At 40.7% G+C, this 16,689-nt stretch overlaps 1 protein-coding gene across 2 annotated transcripts in view; it reads left to right on the top strand.

The window, feature by feature from the left end:
• Positions 1 to 4,648: 4,648 nt before the first annotated feature.
• The window catches only part of LOC146000343 (phenoloxidase-activating factor 3-like), a 37,650-nt gene continuing 25,609 nt past the window's right edge, over positions 4,649 to 16,689 (top strand). Inside the window, exon 1 of one of the 2 annotated variants that reach the window (XM_083137875.1) lies at positions 4,649 to 4,820. In XM_083137875.1, the coding sequence (XP_082994001.1) occupies positions 4,753 to 4,820 (68 nt within the window). In that variant the 5' untranslated portion in view covers positions 4,649 to 4,752. The remainder of the gene's footprint in view (positions 4,821 to 16,689) is intronic. The other variant, XM_083137873.1, reaches the window with a different exon arrangement.

Consider the following 16,689-nt stretch of genomic DNA (forward strand, 5'->3'; position numbering starts at 1 on the left):
TGGTCGCTGGCTTTTCTCCGTGCTGGGGAAAGTCAAAGCCAGGCAGCCAATGAAAATACGCAACGTCGCAACAGCGTCTACGTAAGCGCCTCTCTTCTGGCTTCCATTCGCTCCTCGCTGGCCAGCAGACGATTTTTTCCTCGTTTCTCATTGGCACCGAAACTGTCGAGCGATCGCTAGCGCGGGAAAAGGGACAGGTTCTAACAAACGCGGTATAAGTGGCTGAGACAGCCCGTAGCTCCTCCTTTTGCTACAGCGCAGCCGGTTTGACCAGTGTTCACTCACAAAGATACACTTCGTCAACTCCAGTGTAGAATGGAATCATTTCTTATTTGCATGGTATGCTCTATTTCCGGCCATCCTTTCCCTTCTTAAATTAAATTGGCACTTACTACTGAGCCGAGATATTGAGATGGCTACAACTTTTCCTATTTGCATTGTATCTGTATCTACTTTATTTTCTTGGAATTATATTCTTGAGATGGAAAGAACCATAGATGAAATCAACAAAAGAAGATTCTCCAAAGAATGATGTCCGTAACCTCAGAGTAATTGTTTCCGGTAATATGAAAATAGTTCACGCTTCGCTCGTGTCGTGTCGCACCTGTGTCACGAATTTAGGCCTCGCCATACCTGTACTGAATATCAAATAGCTTCACGGCTACAAATCGTAACGTAACGGTCACGATTATTGTATTATTGTGCTTTGGAATGGATTTTGTCACTGTGCGATGTCGCAACGTACACCGCGTATAAATACAAAGTGCCAGGCAGTCAAAGCCATTAAATATGTGGAAGACGTCACCTGCAGCTAGTCACACACTTTGATCACTTAATGCTACCTGGTGGGATTTTCCCACGACAATCGCCTTCGCAGATTGACCTAGTGTTGCCATACAGTGATGGTCTTATTTCCCTTTAGAACGTATAATATTTCCCTTCATCATATTATTAGCATTTGCATTTAAATGTTTGTTACATTGCGCATATTTTCACATTACTCTTCGAATTTTGATTCAAATTTACTTTTGAGAAAGGATGAACGAGTGGACGGAGCAAAGTAGTGCGCGCTGCTGCAAACGACTGGTAGCTGCAGCAGCCCCCTCCCACTTCCCCTCTCACGCTATAATTGGTAGTACCCTCTCCAGTTACTTCTTGCTCAGAGGACTTGTTTTTGCTCGCTTACTCCACAGACTCCCGAAACAAATATTTCGATTAGGTGGGTTTCATATGATATCAGGATGCTTGCGGCCAATTTTATTTGCCCTTTACAAGGAAATTTCCACCACTTAGCGTTCGTTACATCTGTACAGGGTCAACGAAGTTAGTAATAAGTTGTGTTTTATACAGCGTATATTTGTATATTGAATTGCATCTTCTGCAAATATGCTGTATAATGAAACAAACTGCCGGAGTACTAATTGAGGCGAGTGTACCAACTGTCTTAAATCGCGAATGTCTGTGATAGTAATTCCGCCTGCACGCTTGAATTCCATATGCTTACAAGAACTGCCCTCGATCATGGCTGCTCGAAGCCACAATGCAACAGTTTGTGACGTAGGTGAAACAGACCTATATTCGCTTATTTAGTGCGTCGAGTAAAAAAGTCCAACAAAGGATGGTTAGTAAATTATAATAATTATTGTTAATAATGAATACAGTATTATTGTTGGTTATACTGCTACTACTACGCCGACCTGACTTCTTGGCGACTCCTATGGGCAATGGTGTTCTTTTGCCCTTGTCCCCTCATCAATGCCATCTAATCATCATTCATCCTCATTCACAATTAACCTGAAGATGTTGATAAGTAAGCGAACAAGTAAATTACAAATATGATATTTGAAATACCGAACCCATTTCGTGGACTTCTGGGAACGTGTTTCATATTTATGTTATAATCTATCCTCGTTACACTATGTTTTATACAGTATTTCTACTCCTGTGATAACTATATATATTCATTGTGGTTGGTTCTCTTCCACTTTGACAAATCGCGACAAAGAGGATGAATGATGGTTAGATCAAAACTGATGAAAGGATGCTGATAACCACGTGCTGATCCACGGGGAGGGCGAAGGGACGATTGCCCCTGCCAATTACCAGGTTTTTGGTGTATTTTTATGCAGTAGCGGCTTCTGTCTATTCGTACGTGCACACCCAAATAAATCTGCAATGCAATTATTTTTTATTATACTTATTCATTGAACACTATCTCCTTCAAAACATCAAACGTTCCCACACCCCATCGGCTTCGATCTACCAGCGCCTGCCGCTGAGATGCGTTCGCTTCGTACACAAGTCGCCGTGTGCTCGTCTCGCTTACCGCTGTTTGCAAAACGCAAGAAAAGAGAAGGAATTCGCTCTGCTAGCTCGCAGTATTATGGACTAAACTCGCACTGCTAGTGCTGTGTCCACGATACAGCAGTGTTGCAATCCCATTCCATTCGAGATCGTGTGGCGGAGTAGAGGCAGCACCAATGATATATAAATATATACATCATTGGGCAGCACACACATCATCGTAAATCGGGGGATTTTTTTATGGAAAAGGGACATTTCTATGGTATCTTCGCCCACCCTGTTCCGAGCATGACAGGGGCAAGGAAGAAGCCAGGGGGGAGGGAAGGACAACTGAAAGCGAAACGCGTGCTCTAAACAATGTCTTGTAGTGCCTTTGTGCCAAAATAAACTGTCCTTGTGACGCTATAGTCGAATTATTCGCCCGCTCATGGGGAAGGGGGGGAGGGAGACGTGGATCAGTCAGCTGTTTCCATTGTGTGGCAAAAATGTTACACTATCAAAAACTCGTTCCTGTTTCATTGCAAAGTGAGCATGATGAAGGGGAAAAGTATATATAGCGAAAGCAGAGACGTAATATTTAACGTTGTTGAATATTTGGAGGGAAGTTAGCTACTCGTACAAAGCGCGCAGCGACTGCAGTAATAAGACAGACAAGGCAGAAGGGAAAGACAAATTCTGAAGTACGAAGGGCAGTGTGGACTGAGTAAGTATTGTCATTTTCCTTAATATTTTTTTTATTTATTCTCTTGATTTCGCTTATGTTGGTTTGGTCAGTCGGTCGTTAGAAATAAACAACTGCTTGATAGATTACAACTGATTTTCTGCATGTGGTCGTTGGATCGGCTACCTCATTTACAGGAGTGGCTCAAGATAAAATTTTCACCCGGGCGAGATGTAATTTTGGCGCCCCATACTTTCCACATTCCTCCAATATAAATCATAACCATGTTATGTATTTACGGTTTTAATAGCCGTATTTTAAAAATAATATAATGCTGCTAAAGAACACGTTTATTGTATGTATGTGTTTATTTCATACGTACATAATGACATCAAAACAACAATAATCTCTTAGCTTAGATGATTTTGCAATATACTTATTAAGTTATTCAGCAGTAGCTTCAATTAATTCTTGTCAACAATAAATCCAACTCTTTTTAAAACAAATAGCCACATAGTGGTTCGGACACCTCTTTAAATTGTAGATTGTCTGTCTCTATTTGCTTTTCTGTGCATAAAGTGGACTTAAAATATAAATTCAAGCTTAGGATTTGGCTCTAATCAAGGAGGATGCCCCGGTTTGGCGTCCTGGGTAGTCGCCTGATCCTACTTGTTTGATGTATGCAAATGTTATTATTCTTTATCACATTTATCAGCGGAGCGAGGGGGAAAGTTTTTACTAAATATCTTGCAAATTGACAATAATATGGAATATTGTAGATCGCCATTTCTATGTTTATAGTGATTTTGTCAGGTTATCGAATGTTGAATTATCTATATCCAATAACATCGCTCTTTTCGTGATTGACGGAAAATTCGCCGCGGTATTTCAAATTTGTAAAAAATTATCTTTTTTATGGCTCTCCCGTAGCCTCATTTTCAGTAAAAGGTGCTCATAACTTGGGTTACCAACACATTTAGCATCATTATGGACGCAAAAACGGGAGCGAGTATTTGAGAGGGGTGATAAAACACTTATTCTGGACGCGATGCAGAAGTGCACACCCATAAAGTCAGACCACGAGCCGCCACTGTTATTATGCCTAATATTTTTCAGCGCTCAACTATTCTGTCTTTTACCACCAAGTTTAACAGGATCGATAATATTCCTTAAAGTTTTATCTAAGCTTACTCCATCAGAACTGGACCTACAGTTTAAATTTGGATCCAAACCACTCTGCAAGATGCCTGAAAAAGGGATTGAACACAAGACTCCTGCAGGGAATGAGTTTTTGAACATTTACATCAGTTTACGTGTTAATGGGAAGAATTATGACATACCATAAGAATAACGACATACAATAATAACTATGTAATCCAGCCTTGGACCCTTATTTTTGCTTAAAAAAAAAGACGCCAATCTCTAGAACACAGTTGGTTCCTGCTAACATAACCATATATTGTTTTGTATAACAGTGCAAATGTAGGTGAGGTGAGGAACTCGACTGAAATGAACCCAACTGCAACTTCTGGATTCGCCACTGGCTCGAACTCGCTCTCAGAATCGGAACGCGAGTTGAGTTTCACTCCCAAAATTCTCCTTTCAGGAAAATATTCCCACTGAGAGAAATTTCCCTGTCCAGTAGCAACACTGCACTGGCCTCCAACAAACTGGTGCTCACCGAGGCGTGCTCGTAATGAAGAAACCGGTTTCGCAGTTTGGAAGATCTAGGAACTGCTCGATGCATTCCTTGGGTAAATCGTGAAGAGCAGAATTGTTTTCTTTCTATGGGATTCCATAGCTTCCTGACTCCGTGTCATCATGACTTTTTGCAGATAGAAAACAGGAACAACAGGTATGTTTTTATTTTCACGGAAATATCTTTCATTTATGTAACATGGGGAAGGTCGTGTGAGAATTTACCAGAAGAGTGGAGGCAAGTGAAACAAAAACAAGTCAAATGAAACTTGTTTGAATTTCAAACAGCTGATCTGGACTGTGCAGACTGGCGTGGGTGGTAATTACTTATGCATGCATAGAGATTTTCAAATGTTTTCCTTATTCTCTGACCGCTTGACAGAACTGCTGCATCAGCATAGTTAAAATGTACAACAAAATAAAAGAAAAGCAATGCAATTTCAAATATAAGACACGAATGATCCAACAGAAATGGATTATGCACGAAGAACTGACAGACGGGCATGCAGCTAAGGTAAGAGCACTGCGAATTTGTTAGAATAGAAGAATAACAAACACGAAATCTACGTCGTCAGGGTTTGAATTCGCCAATTCTGATCTTGCAGTGTGTCACGCTAACCACTAGGTTACGGAGCCTGTCATACGTGTAATTTGTTATTAATAATGTAGATTTGTTTATTTGTAAATCATCAATGAGTTCTCCTTTGATAAGCATGAACAGAGGAAATGGTTGTTTGGTACAACCAAAAAATAGTTTCCAGCAATCAAACATCTGTTTAATTAGGTGACAAATAATAAAATGAGGGGCCGTTGTACCCCTTCAAGAATTATGTTGAATTTTTACTACAGATTTCGATGTTTTACGTAATATAAAATTGGTTCGAGCGCGCGGAAGTCATATTTAACGGAAACATATGATTCCAAAGTATGGCTCGCGCCAGTAATAACCTGCCATTTCGCAGCTTTTTATTAGTAAAACCCGTTTATATGCACACTCAAATTGCGAAATAACGCGTCGAAAATAACCATCAGTCCCAAACCTGACAATCCTAACCTAACGACATAGAATTAAAGCTGTTGTTGTGGAATGTCGTGTTGGGTGCTACATTCAATTGCACGAAGCCTTCTGGCTGTTCTGCTTCACGACAAGGTAACACGCTAAGGTAGCAGACTTTACTTTACAATAACACATTTCCGGAAGCTAAAAACGACTGAAAACGTTCATAAACAACAACATCTTCATAAACCGTGCAAAATAATTTCACTTTCTCGAGGAGAGTAGAGAGGGTCAAGGGTACCACCAAAATTACCAAATTTAGTAAGGTCTACCATATTACGAGGGATGATCGAAAAAAAGGTTACAAAGCCTATTATGGCGTATGTGTTAGACATTAGGGATGGCCAAACGGATCCGGATCTCCGGATCCGGATCCAAAAGTTACGAATCTGGATCCGGATCCGAGAGTTCCGGATCCGGATCCGGGTCTGATAGTTTCGGATCTGGATCCGGATCCGAGAATTTCGGATCCGGATCCGGGTCCGAAAGTTTCGTATCTGAATCCCATTATAATATTACCACACCTTAAAAAGGTATTATGATCTTCGATTACTAAGAAATGTTTCGTTAGTCCTACAAGAATTTTTTTCAAGTGTTGTTCCTAAAATACTTTGCTACGCATCGGCTAACACACTCGTGCACAAAAATAATCTTACTTGTTTAACATAAAATGTCAGAGGTAATTTTGTAAATGCCATTGAAACGAATATGTATTCATTCGAATGTATTGGAAATGAAAACACACATAAATGTGAGACATTCCATTCCAGGATGAAACCTTTAACACATATAACAAGATAGAAATGTTGTACAAAAATTATACAATTGTTCTACAGTTACAGTTTTACAAATTAAAAAAAAAACGTTATAATATATGCAGTGTTATATAATTACAAAGTGTAAGACAAACAAGGGAGGTTATCTAAGTGTCCCCCTCCGATTTCCATGAAACCTGGCAGGCGTGTAGTGGGGCCCAAAGGAAGAATTCCGTGTTTTTTTGTTTGAGCTAAAAAACTGTTTTAGGGGACAAAACCCCCTCCAATGTCAAGATGAGGACAAATTGAAGTGAGGATCTGACCCCTGTGTCCCCCTCCGATTTCCATGATACTTGGCAGGTACGGGCCCAAATGAAGAAATACGTGTTTTTTTTTTGTTTCGGCTAAAAAAAACTGTTTTAGGGAGCAACCCCCCCTCCAATGTCAAGATGAGGACAAATTGAAGTGAGGATCTGACCCCTGTGTCCCCCTCCGATTTCCATGATACTTGGCAGGTGTGTGTATAAACAGACCCAAATGAAGAAATAGAGCGTTTTTTGTTTCGGCTAAAAAACTGTTTTAGGGGGGCAACCTCCCCTCAAATGTCAATATGAGGACAAATTTAAGTGGGCATTTGACCTATGTGTCCCCCTCCGTTTTCCATGAAACTTGGCAGGTGTATAGCGGGGCCCAAAGGAAGAAATACGTGTTTTTTTGTTTCAGCTAAAAATCTGTTCTAGTGGGCAACCTCCCCTCAAATGTCAAGATGAGGACAAATTCAACTGGGGATCTGACCCCTGTGTTCCCCTCTGATTTCCATGAAACGTGGCAGGTGTATAGAGTGGCCTAAAGGAAGAAATACGTGTTTTTTTTGTTTCAGCTAAAAACTGTTTTAGGGGGCAAAATCCCCTCAAATGTCAAGATGAGGACAAATTGAAGTAAGGATCTGACCCCTGTGTCCCCCTCCGATTCCCATGAAATTTGACAGGTGTATAGAGAGGCCCTATACCCCCTGTTTCTTCCTATGCCATATTTACGTGGTTTCGGAGTCAGATTCCCACTTCAATTTCTCCTCATCTTGACATTTGAAGGGGGGGGACTCTATACACCTGCCAAGTTTCATGGAAATCGGAGGGGGAGACTTAGACCTCCCTTGTATGTGTATTAATTAATTACAAATCGCGCACGCGCGCACACACACACTATATACATATATGTGTATGTATATTATATATATATGTATATTAGCAGGTAACAATATGTTATAAGTGTCACGGTATCTAGTGACATGTGAAACGCAGTTCGATATAAATTATTTTTTGTTTATTGATTCATTTTATGCACAAACATGAAAGTGTGAGGTTTGATTTATTTTGTGAATAAACTTGTATCCGAGCCAGACGTCGGGAGTTGGGGACGAGTTTTTCTTGAGTGACAGCCGCCGCTTAGAACATGACATATTTGCACCAACACGGAGATAAGGAAAGATTATTTTCGCTGCTACCGGGCTTGAGTCGCAGCAGGCGTTCGAACCCATGTTCACGGATGACCAGGAAAAATCAGCTGGAGCCCAAGCCTGAAAGGATCGACGACGCGCGCACTTGACCGCGTTTCAAGACAATGGAGAGAGGTCATTTCCATCCCTCTGAAACAGAAGCCAAGCCACTAGAGCGTCCTTTTCAACGGAAGAATTCGAATCTCTTATATATAGGCAGTACTATGATTCCAGACACAATTTTGACCCGGATTTCACAGAGAGAGCATCTCCGCGCTACACTCTCGCGTGATCGTTGCTTTGTGTCCGTGAACTTTGTTTCCTTACGTACTGTGAGCGACTTGCAGATAGGGAGTTACCAGTGTGCGCCTTATTTTGGTGAAGATTACGCGGTGATTTGTTTTTGCCAAGCGTGGACTACATAAGGATGGAGGGCTAAAGGAGATTGAGAAGGGAGTCTGTCGACTTCCCTGACCCCGCAACGATGCATCGCCATCTTCCGACGAAGCCAGTCAGCCAACGCCAAAGACGACACCAAAGCCAAACACTGCCCAAAGCCCGAAGGACGTTTTCAGAACGACGCCGATCGAACCGTCATCGGAGAGAGATATTGAAGGACGACTCCAGAACGACGCCGATCGAAGCCAGAGGGAGAGATTGAAGGACGACTCCAGAACGACGCTTCCAGAACGACGCCGAATCGAAGCCCGTCACCAGAGAGATTCCTGACCGGCGCGTGACCACGTACACCCGACGCTAGTGACGAGATGAACGCCCGAAGTTCTGAGGAGGTGCAAGTGCAACAGATCGTCGCAATTATTCTTCGTCGCGATCAACCTTGGAGGACAATTTCGCCACAAAGGAACCGTGTGCAAGTCCCGCGTCCAGGAGAGATGAATGACCACGCCATGTAGCAGAGTCTGGTACAGTATACTTCAGAGGGTCTCATGTACATGTAAACGTGCGTCGTTAGTATCAACACCGTACAGTTAACGCCGAAGTCTCACTTATTCGCAAAGTTACTCAGGAAACCCCGAACCTAACCTCCGCGTCTGATAATTTTTGGTATTGTTATAAAAAAGGGTAATTTCATGTTCAGATGTTCTAATTTAATTGTCTGCATTCAGGGTAGAAGCTCCATTTCATTTCTTTAATATTTAGTATAAATTGTCAAAGTGTGCTCCATGTCTTGTGTAACCGACCGCCCCGTCGCGCCATTTAATTTGTCAATAGTTGACTGATGAGTCCCTTTTAATTGTGGAAAGCGTAGTTGTTTTTATTGCAAGGTCGTGTGCGTGAAATAGTATTATTTGTTGCATAGTGGTTTTTAAGGTAATTTTCGCTCGCGCCGACGATTGATTGGTGTATTCCGGCAGCTGGAGCCAATTAAGTTTTTGCATCCCTATGTAATTGTGTAGTTGTTCTCATTGGACGAGAGAGGCTTATGTGTAATACCCCCGTCCGAGAAACTTGTATAATGTCGTGCTTACGACTCGATGCATACGTTCATTCGAACGAAAGATTTAACCACGCCGACCCAATTGTCTTAGTTAACCGCTTTCCGAGGGCTGGCACTTAAGTTAATTTAAAAGAGCACAGGAGCTGACAGACAAATGCCCTAAATTCACATAAAGGTTTAAAAATTAAAAGGAATGATATGTTAATGAGATCCATGATTTGTATCCATACTTCACATGTAAAAAATACCTCATGTGTGTGAAAGAGAGATAGAGTGAATGTTGTGAGAGTGAGGAGGCTTTGTAAACAGTTGTTGATTGCAATATTTTTATGTTGTTACAATATATATTCACTTTTTTACAGTTCGTCAGTGTTGTTATTTGACGTTTTTCAGGTACCAGATATTATGCTATTAGTGTTTTATGATTGTTCGAATCTACATATCAAAGGTAAACAAAACAGTGTAATATTTCAAGGTATCTACCCCCGCCTCGCAATAGTATGACAATAAACGACCGTCTCAGTACCGAACTTGAAAACCTGGACCGAGAGTCACGACCGGTCTCCCGTACACATAACGACGTTTGGCCCCGTGCCGGGGTATGATTGACTCGTCATTTCGGGGACCGTGAGTGCACTCGTTACATAAGCACATTCTTACTTTCCAAAGAAGCGCATGTGGGATGGCGAAACGGATCCGGATCTGAAAATTCCGGATCCGCTGATCCGGATCCGAAAAATTTTAGGATCCGGAACCAACCGGACCCGGATTTCGGATCCGCCAGGATCCGGATCTGGCCATCCCAGACATAGCTGGAAGATGAACACACCTGATGATTGAGGGCACTCAACACCAGTCCTCGATGTAATCACCTTTTTTATTCAAGCACTTGTCACAACGGTAGATGAGGTTTTCCATACCGGTTGCACAGAAATCCGCGTCAAGTTCTCGTAGCCACCATGAGGCAGCTCCTTTGACATCATCACATGTCAGATAATGGTGGCCAGCCAAACAAATGGTAGTCCCAGTTCAGCTGATATTGAGCGTAATATTCTTCTTCTGTCCTCACGAATACACTCATCCACAAGAGCACAGTTCACGTCAGTGGCTGAGGTACTGGGTCTACCGCTGTGTCGAGGATTGTCATTAACAATACTGGTCCGTCCTTATTTGAAGGCACGACACCACTTCGCTACATGTTGCCTCGAAATTGTTCCCTCCCCATACACCTCCACAATCTGCCTATGAATGTCAGCAGGTGTAGTGTTTTTGGCCCACAGGAACCGCACCACTGCCCTCACTTCTACTCTTGACCAATTTTCTAGACGAGTCACCATTTTAAATGTCCGCTTCTCGGGTATACATGGTCAGAATCCGAAGTCCTCAAACACGCAACAAGACAAACATGTTATTAATTTACACATAAATTTTCGTTACGTTACAGTGAATAAAACAAAACTTATATGCTTTGTAACATTTTTTCCGATCATCCCTCGTATTTATTTACGGTTTATAATGAGTGTTGTTATAGTTGCGTTGTGATACTTTAAATATAACTATATCTATAAAAATGGATATATGTGTGTGGGTGTGTGTGTATATATGTTTGTTCCGGCATTACTCTCGAACGCCTGGAGCAATTTCAACCAAACTTGGTACACGTATCACTTGCAATCTGGAAAGAATATTTTTGGGGTAAGACACCCCTGGCATCCCTAGGGGTGGGGTGGGAAGGGGTGACATGTAAAAATAATCAAGAACGACCGATATTAAATTCTGCACAAACAGACATCCGTGACTATATGCAATCCAGCACAACGTTAGTGTTTCTCGGGTTGTCTAACATTCAGGCTGTGTTGTGAATGGAATCCATAGTTTTCGTGACACTTCCAATGCGATACAATTTCAAGCTCATCACCTATCGGCATGCGGGGGGGGGGTGAAAAATAAAATGCCACAAATGACCTAGATTAGTGTCGAATCCATAGTTTTCGGAGTCGCTAAGCTAATTGGTGACATTCACGATCACATTTAAAATTAGTTAATTTTACTCTATAGTTAGAATTCATTATTTTCCTGTCTAATACCAGATTGGGATAAATAAATACCCGGGCTACGCCTGGTATTCAGCTAGTTATTTATATTATTAGGCTACGTCTCTTTTCTATCTATCTAGGTTAATCGTAACTATAAGAATAAATGGTGGTTTCATGAAATAGAAACGGCTATGCTTCGTGTTTCCACAAATATTTTCTAATGTTCTTTGTAATAGGGCATCTTCGAAACATTTTACCTCCCAAGTTTGGTTGAACATCGTTATGAATCAAAGATGTAAGCTCTGATACGCGATACATGTTAGGAAACTCATGGTCTAAAACTGCATCAAACAGATGCGCTTTCCAATAAAGGAAGTCATTTTTAAGTTTCAAGTCCACTATTATGCACGGATAGGCTAATTGGGACTGGACGGACGGGACCTACATTTTAAAGTGGGATCCGAACTACTGTGCCTCCAGAGGGAACCTCGGAAATAAGTTGAAAGGGGCTCCGAACGAGCAAAAAGATAAAAAGTGGAAAAGAGTAAATATATATTACAAATGAATTAATACTTTGGCCAGTCTGCAAAGAAATAAACTAAACACCATGCCGCAACAGCCGTCGAAGGACCAGGGCCTGCTAGAGTGGCGTGCGGTCAGAGCATCGAGTCCCATCGCCCCGGTTTTCTGGCTTTCGAGACCGGAGCCCGCGACTTCTTCTTTCCAAGTAGCTCACCAATTATTCTCACGAAGCTGGGCAACGTCGAAATTTTTTGCGTTCCTTTCGCGAATCGAACCCGGGACCGCTCGCACCAAATGCGAGAGCGCTAGCCATCCGACTCGTAGATCTACAAATTTTCTTGTTCGTTTCGATCGCAATACAACTGTTTCTGTAACAATCGTACCAAGTTTGGAACTTGATACAAGTTACCAAGTAATGACTAGGCTTCGGATAGTTATGCATTTTGCATATGGCATATGCAAATGTATATTTTCAATGTCTTCAGGATATATTGCATATTTTACCGAATTTTTCTTACAAATGCATATTCTGCTGTTTCTGTCTGAAAATTTGTAGTTTCCTTTCCTTTGGAGCAATTCAGAAACATGATTCAGTATGTGTTAGCGAAGAATTCTGGCTACAAGCTCATAAAGGACATTTGCTCTTTTCATGAAGGGAAACAAAATGTGAACGGTATTCCAAGTGAACTGCACGTTTCCGATTTGTTGAAATTACAACATGCGCTTATTGTTTCTTGTGATGTGGAGAGATTGTTTTCAGAGTATAAAAGTATTCTCGTGGATAACAGGCATAAGTTTACTTTTGGGCATCTGAAACAATACGTAGTTATTAAGTGCAATAGTGCTGAGTAGAATGACAGACAGCTGGTGAAATTCCACTTTCTGCTAATCGTGACGTTCAGTGAAGTCAGAAACAGTTAGTGGACTTATGATTAAGACACAATACAAAAACCATATGTAAAATATGGTCAATTGTCACTAAGGTAAGCCAAACCATATTTTTTTTACTTATGTAAACAGTAGAATTAATAAATAGTTACAAGCTATGGCTAAATTTTTTAAAAAAATGCATATTTTGATCATTTAAAGAACATATTTCGAGCATTTTAAGTGCATATTTGCATGCATATTTAAAGTGTTTTTTTAGTGGATAACTATCCGAAGTCTAGTAATGACTAATAGTGCGTGTAAAGCAGTGGCGTATGCTGGTTCTAACGAGTGGGTAATCTCCCTCCCTTGATCATCAAACTCCAAAAGATTCCGTGCATTTTATATCAGGATCCATATGGGATTTATGAATATTTTGTGGGAATGTTTGTCTTATTGTGGCGACCACAATCAATTAATTCTCATTATTGCAGTTTAATATACGTGTAGAATTTCAAATAATAAAACAAGACAGTATTATAAAGCAAAATAAAAAAAAACTGTGAAATATAAAATGAAAGACATGCACTAGTGAAATAGAAACCCTCATTATTAATTTAAGTGCAAAATTCAACTTACCCCAGGACCCGATTACTTGTAGTTGAACTCTAGTCTTCTTATTTGAGAGGTGAACTTCCCAATAACGACTTCATGAAATGGAAAGGTGGGGTTGTTCCGAAGATTACGTAGCAACTCCTTTTCAATTGATAGCAGAGCAAGTCCACTTAACCTGTCCTGTCCTTGGGTTGATCTGCAGAATGATTTTATTCTTTTGAGTGCCGAAAAAGAACGTTCAACAGAAGCTGTAGTGGATGGTATAGTGAGAATGAGTGTTGCCAACTTATATACTTCTGGCAAGGCAACAGTTAGTTTGTTCTTTACCATATTAGAAACTATCTCGTAAATTGGCTTCCCAGTAAAATTGAGATCTTGAGATGCATAGAGAACGGTGAGTTCATTTCTCAGCCTCACAGAATCAAAGTGTGCACCATATTTTTCCAATAAAGACATGAAAGCTCTTTCTGGAAAGTTACTCTTAAACACTGGGAACTGAAATGAATCCAAGAGGGAAACAAAGTGCAATGTATGAAAATCGCCAAATCTATCATAAAGTTGTCCATGTAATGTGTCGATCACTTCATTAAACAATCCTCCACCTGGCTATGTGCCTGATGTGTTTGTTCCTTATATGTTTTAGTCGTTCATCTTCATCACTATTAATCTAAAAAAGTGGAATAGTAACTTAAATTAACTAAAATATATATAATTTATTTATATATTTTCCTTTAAAAAATATTCAGTTCCGTGAAGGAAGTACTCTCGCTGCTTTTGAAGATTAGAGAGAAGAAACAATCACTATTTTTGCAAATACAAGAATGGGGGGAGTCAGCTTATAGGTGCATTAATTGCTTAAGTTTTGAATTTTAATTTAGTTTGCTTCATCTTCAATATTTAAGCTTTTTCCTTTTGATAAATTTCTATGTAACAGACATCAGCAAGACAGAAGTAAATGTATAGTGAAAATTAGCGTAGAATTGGTTTGCCTATGTTATTCATATTTTCCTGTTCTTCGAACTTTACCGAGTATGTTTTCCCTATTTCCCTTACAGAAGGCAATTTGTGAACCCAAAAATCCCGTTCCTGAGAAATGTCCCTGCCATAAAAAAAAACACACAGTTTCTATGTTTAGCAACGACATAGCCTTCGCCTTCGGGAGAGAATTGTGGAGGAGGGTTGTAGGAGGTCAGTGGTCGCCAGCGGAGGGAAAGGCAAACTCTAGGGGTTGAGACCGGTGGACTCTCACCAGAAGGAGCTTACCCTGGCCAAGGAATCGCCGCGCCTGAGAAGCAGAGTTTCCTCCCCCTTCTTTTCTTTCTCTTCCCTCCTCGCCAAGGGTTGTAAAGGAAGCGGGTGGAATGACGTCAGGGTGAGATTCCCTAACGTCATTCCACCAGCTGGAGAAAGGTTCCCGGACATTTAGCGGCAAACGGTTGGAAGCATTCGCGGCGCGCTGGAAGCAAAGAAATGATGCATCGAAATTGGTTTGGAAGAATATTGCGAAGAAATGTATATATTTTTTTTAAAAAAAAGAAAGAAATACAGCCGGGTCATCTGCGATTACCTAGATGACCCAGAGTATACGCCGCTGGTGTAAAGGGTATGTCCAGAGGCGTTCTGATCAGTGGCGGCGATTGAGTGCCAAAACTGGGGAGGCAAGGGAAGTTTACAATGAAAAATTCAAGGGGGACAACTAATCGCTGCCATTCTGGATATGAAAATCGAAGGCTGGACACCCACTGTGGGCGGAGATGAGTGCTAGAGGCTGTGTAAGTAGCATTCAGAAAACAGATGTTATCAAGTGCAAGTTCGCAAATTCAGGGCGAAGCAAAGGGGTGCGCAAGATTGCACAGGTTTCTGGCTGCCCACTGGGGCCGAAGTGAATCGGAAGAAAAAGTAAGAAAAGTACAAGTCCGTCCACTGAAGTGGGGCAGAGGCAGTGGAAATTTTTCCTTTGAAGTCTCGAGTATGGTGGAGGCGAAAAGATCTCTACGCTTCAGCTCCAATTGGTTTGATGTTGAGGAAGTAAGCGCAGAAATTTCTTAACTCTCGACGCATTCAATGTTTGTTCAGGAAGTCTTGCCAGTACGACCACATGTACTGTCGAAGTTATCTTCAGCCAGGATTTTAAAACAATAATAATCAGTCAGAAATTTCGAACGACAAGCTCGGCCCCCGTGGCGGAGTGGTTAGCACATCATCACGCTACGACGCCAGGGGTCCCGGGTTCTAATTCCGGCCATGGAATGAATGTTTGCGAGTGTCCATTCATAAATTTCATTCGTCGTATCATCACTCATCCCCATCTTTGCAAATTAGCCAAAAGTGGCACAAAAGCGAAGTAAAATCAAGCAAATCAATTCGAACGACAAGCTGGAAAGGTAAATTGATGAAATGCAACATATTTCTAAACACCGGACGTTTGTGCGTCTTCCCTTTTAAGTTCGTTAAATAATTCAAAATTTTGATCTAATACTTTTCCGTCAGCATTCGCTTCCCCATAGTCTGATTAGCATGCATACCAAGTTACACCTCAATTCCGTTGCTTCGAACGAGCTCCAGTGGGCTGTGAGTAGGGGAACATTAATTCTAACCACTTTTTTTTTTTTTTTTTTTTTTTTCAAAAATTAGCTTTTCTTCTCGTTAAATTATTTATAAAATAAAGAACCATTTTTACTAACCACTTCGAAAAGTGAGATATCATGAAAAAGAAGTTCAATTACTTACAATAATTATGAAAATAGAAGTGCAGTCATATGTAACTATTACTATGTATTATTCTTTAACATACCAACTCTCAATAATAAAGCACTTAAAGTATATAAATTGCATGTGACGTAAACAAATACTATGTAAATTTTAACGCTTTTTTAATTCCCTTCTGTTGCGAACGGTCATATATTTTAAAATCTTAGTTTTAAAGCTTTGATTTATTCATCTATCGTGTTCTGACGTAATTTCTCAGGTTAAAATTAAATTAAACGTGTACATAATTTAACAACTTCACGTCCAGTATTGAATTTCCAATGGATTTAACTGAAAGAACAGTTGCATTTCATTAACGTGTCAAATTAAAGGTGGAGACGAAAAAGCAATTCACTGATTCTGGGGAAATAATATTTTTTATGTAAACAAAAACAGCATATTCTTACCCTGCATTTTCCGTAACTGCTGTGGACATGTGGTACACATCAAAAAGGCAGGTGGAAATTCCCCG

The sequence above is a fragment of the Lepisma saccharinum genome, chromosome 16, assembly GCF_977018435.1.
Source record: "Lepisma saccharinum chromosome 16, izLepSacc3.1, whole genome shotgun sequence".
NCBI lineage: Eukaryota > Metazoa > Arthropoda > Insecta > Zygentoma > Lepismatidae > Lepisma > Lepisma saccharinum.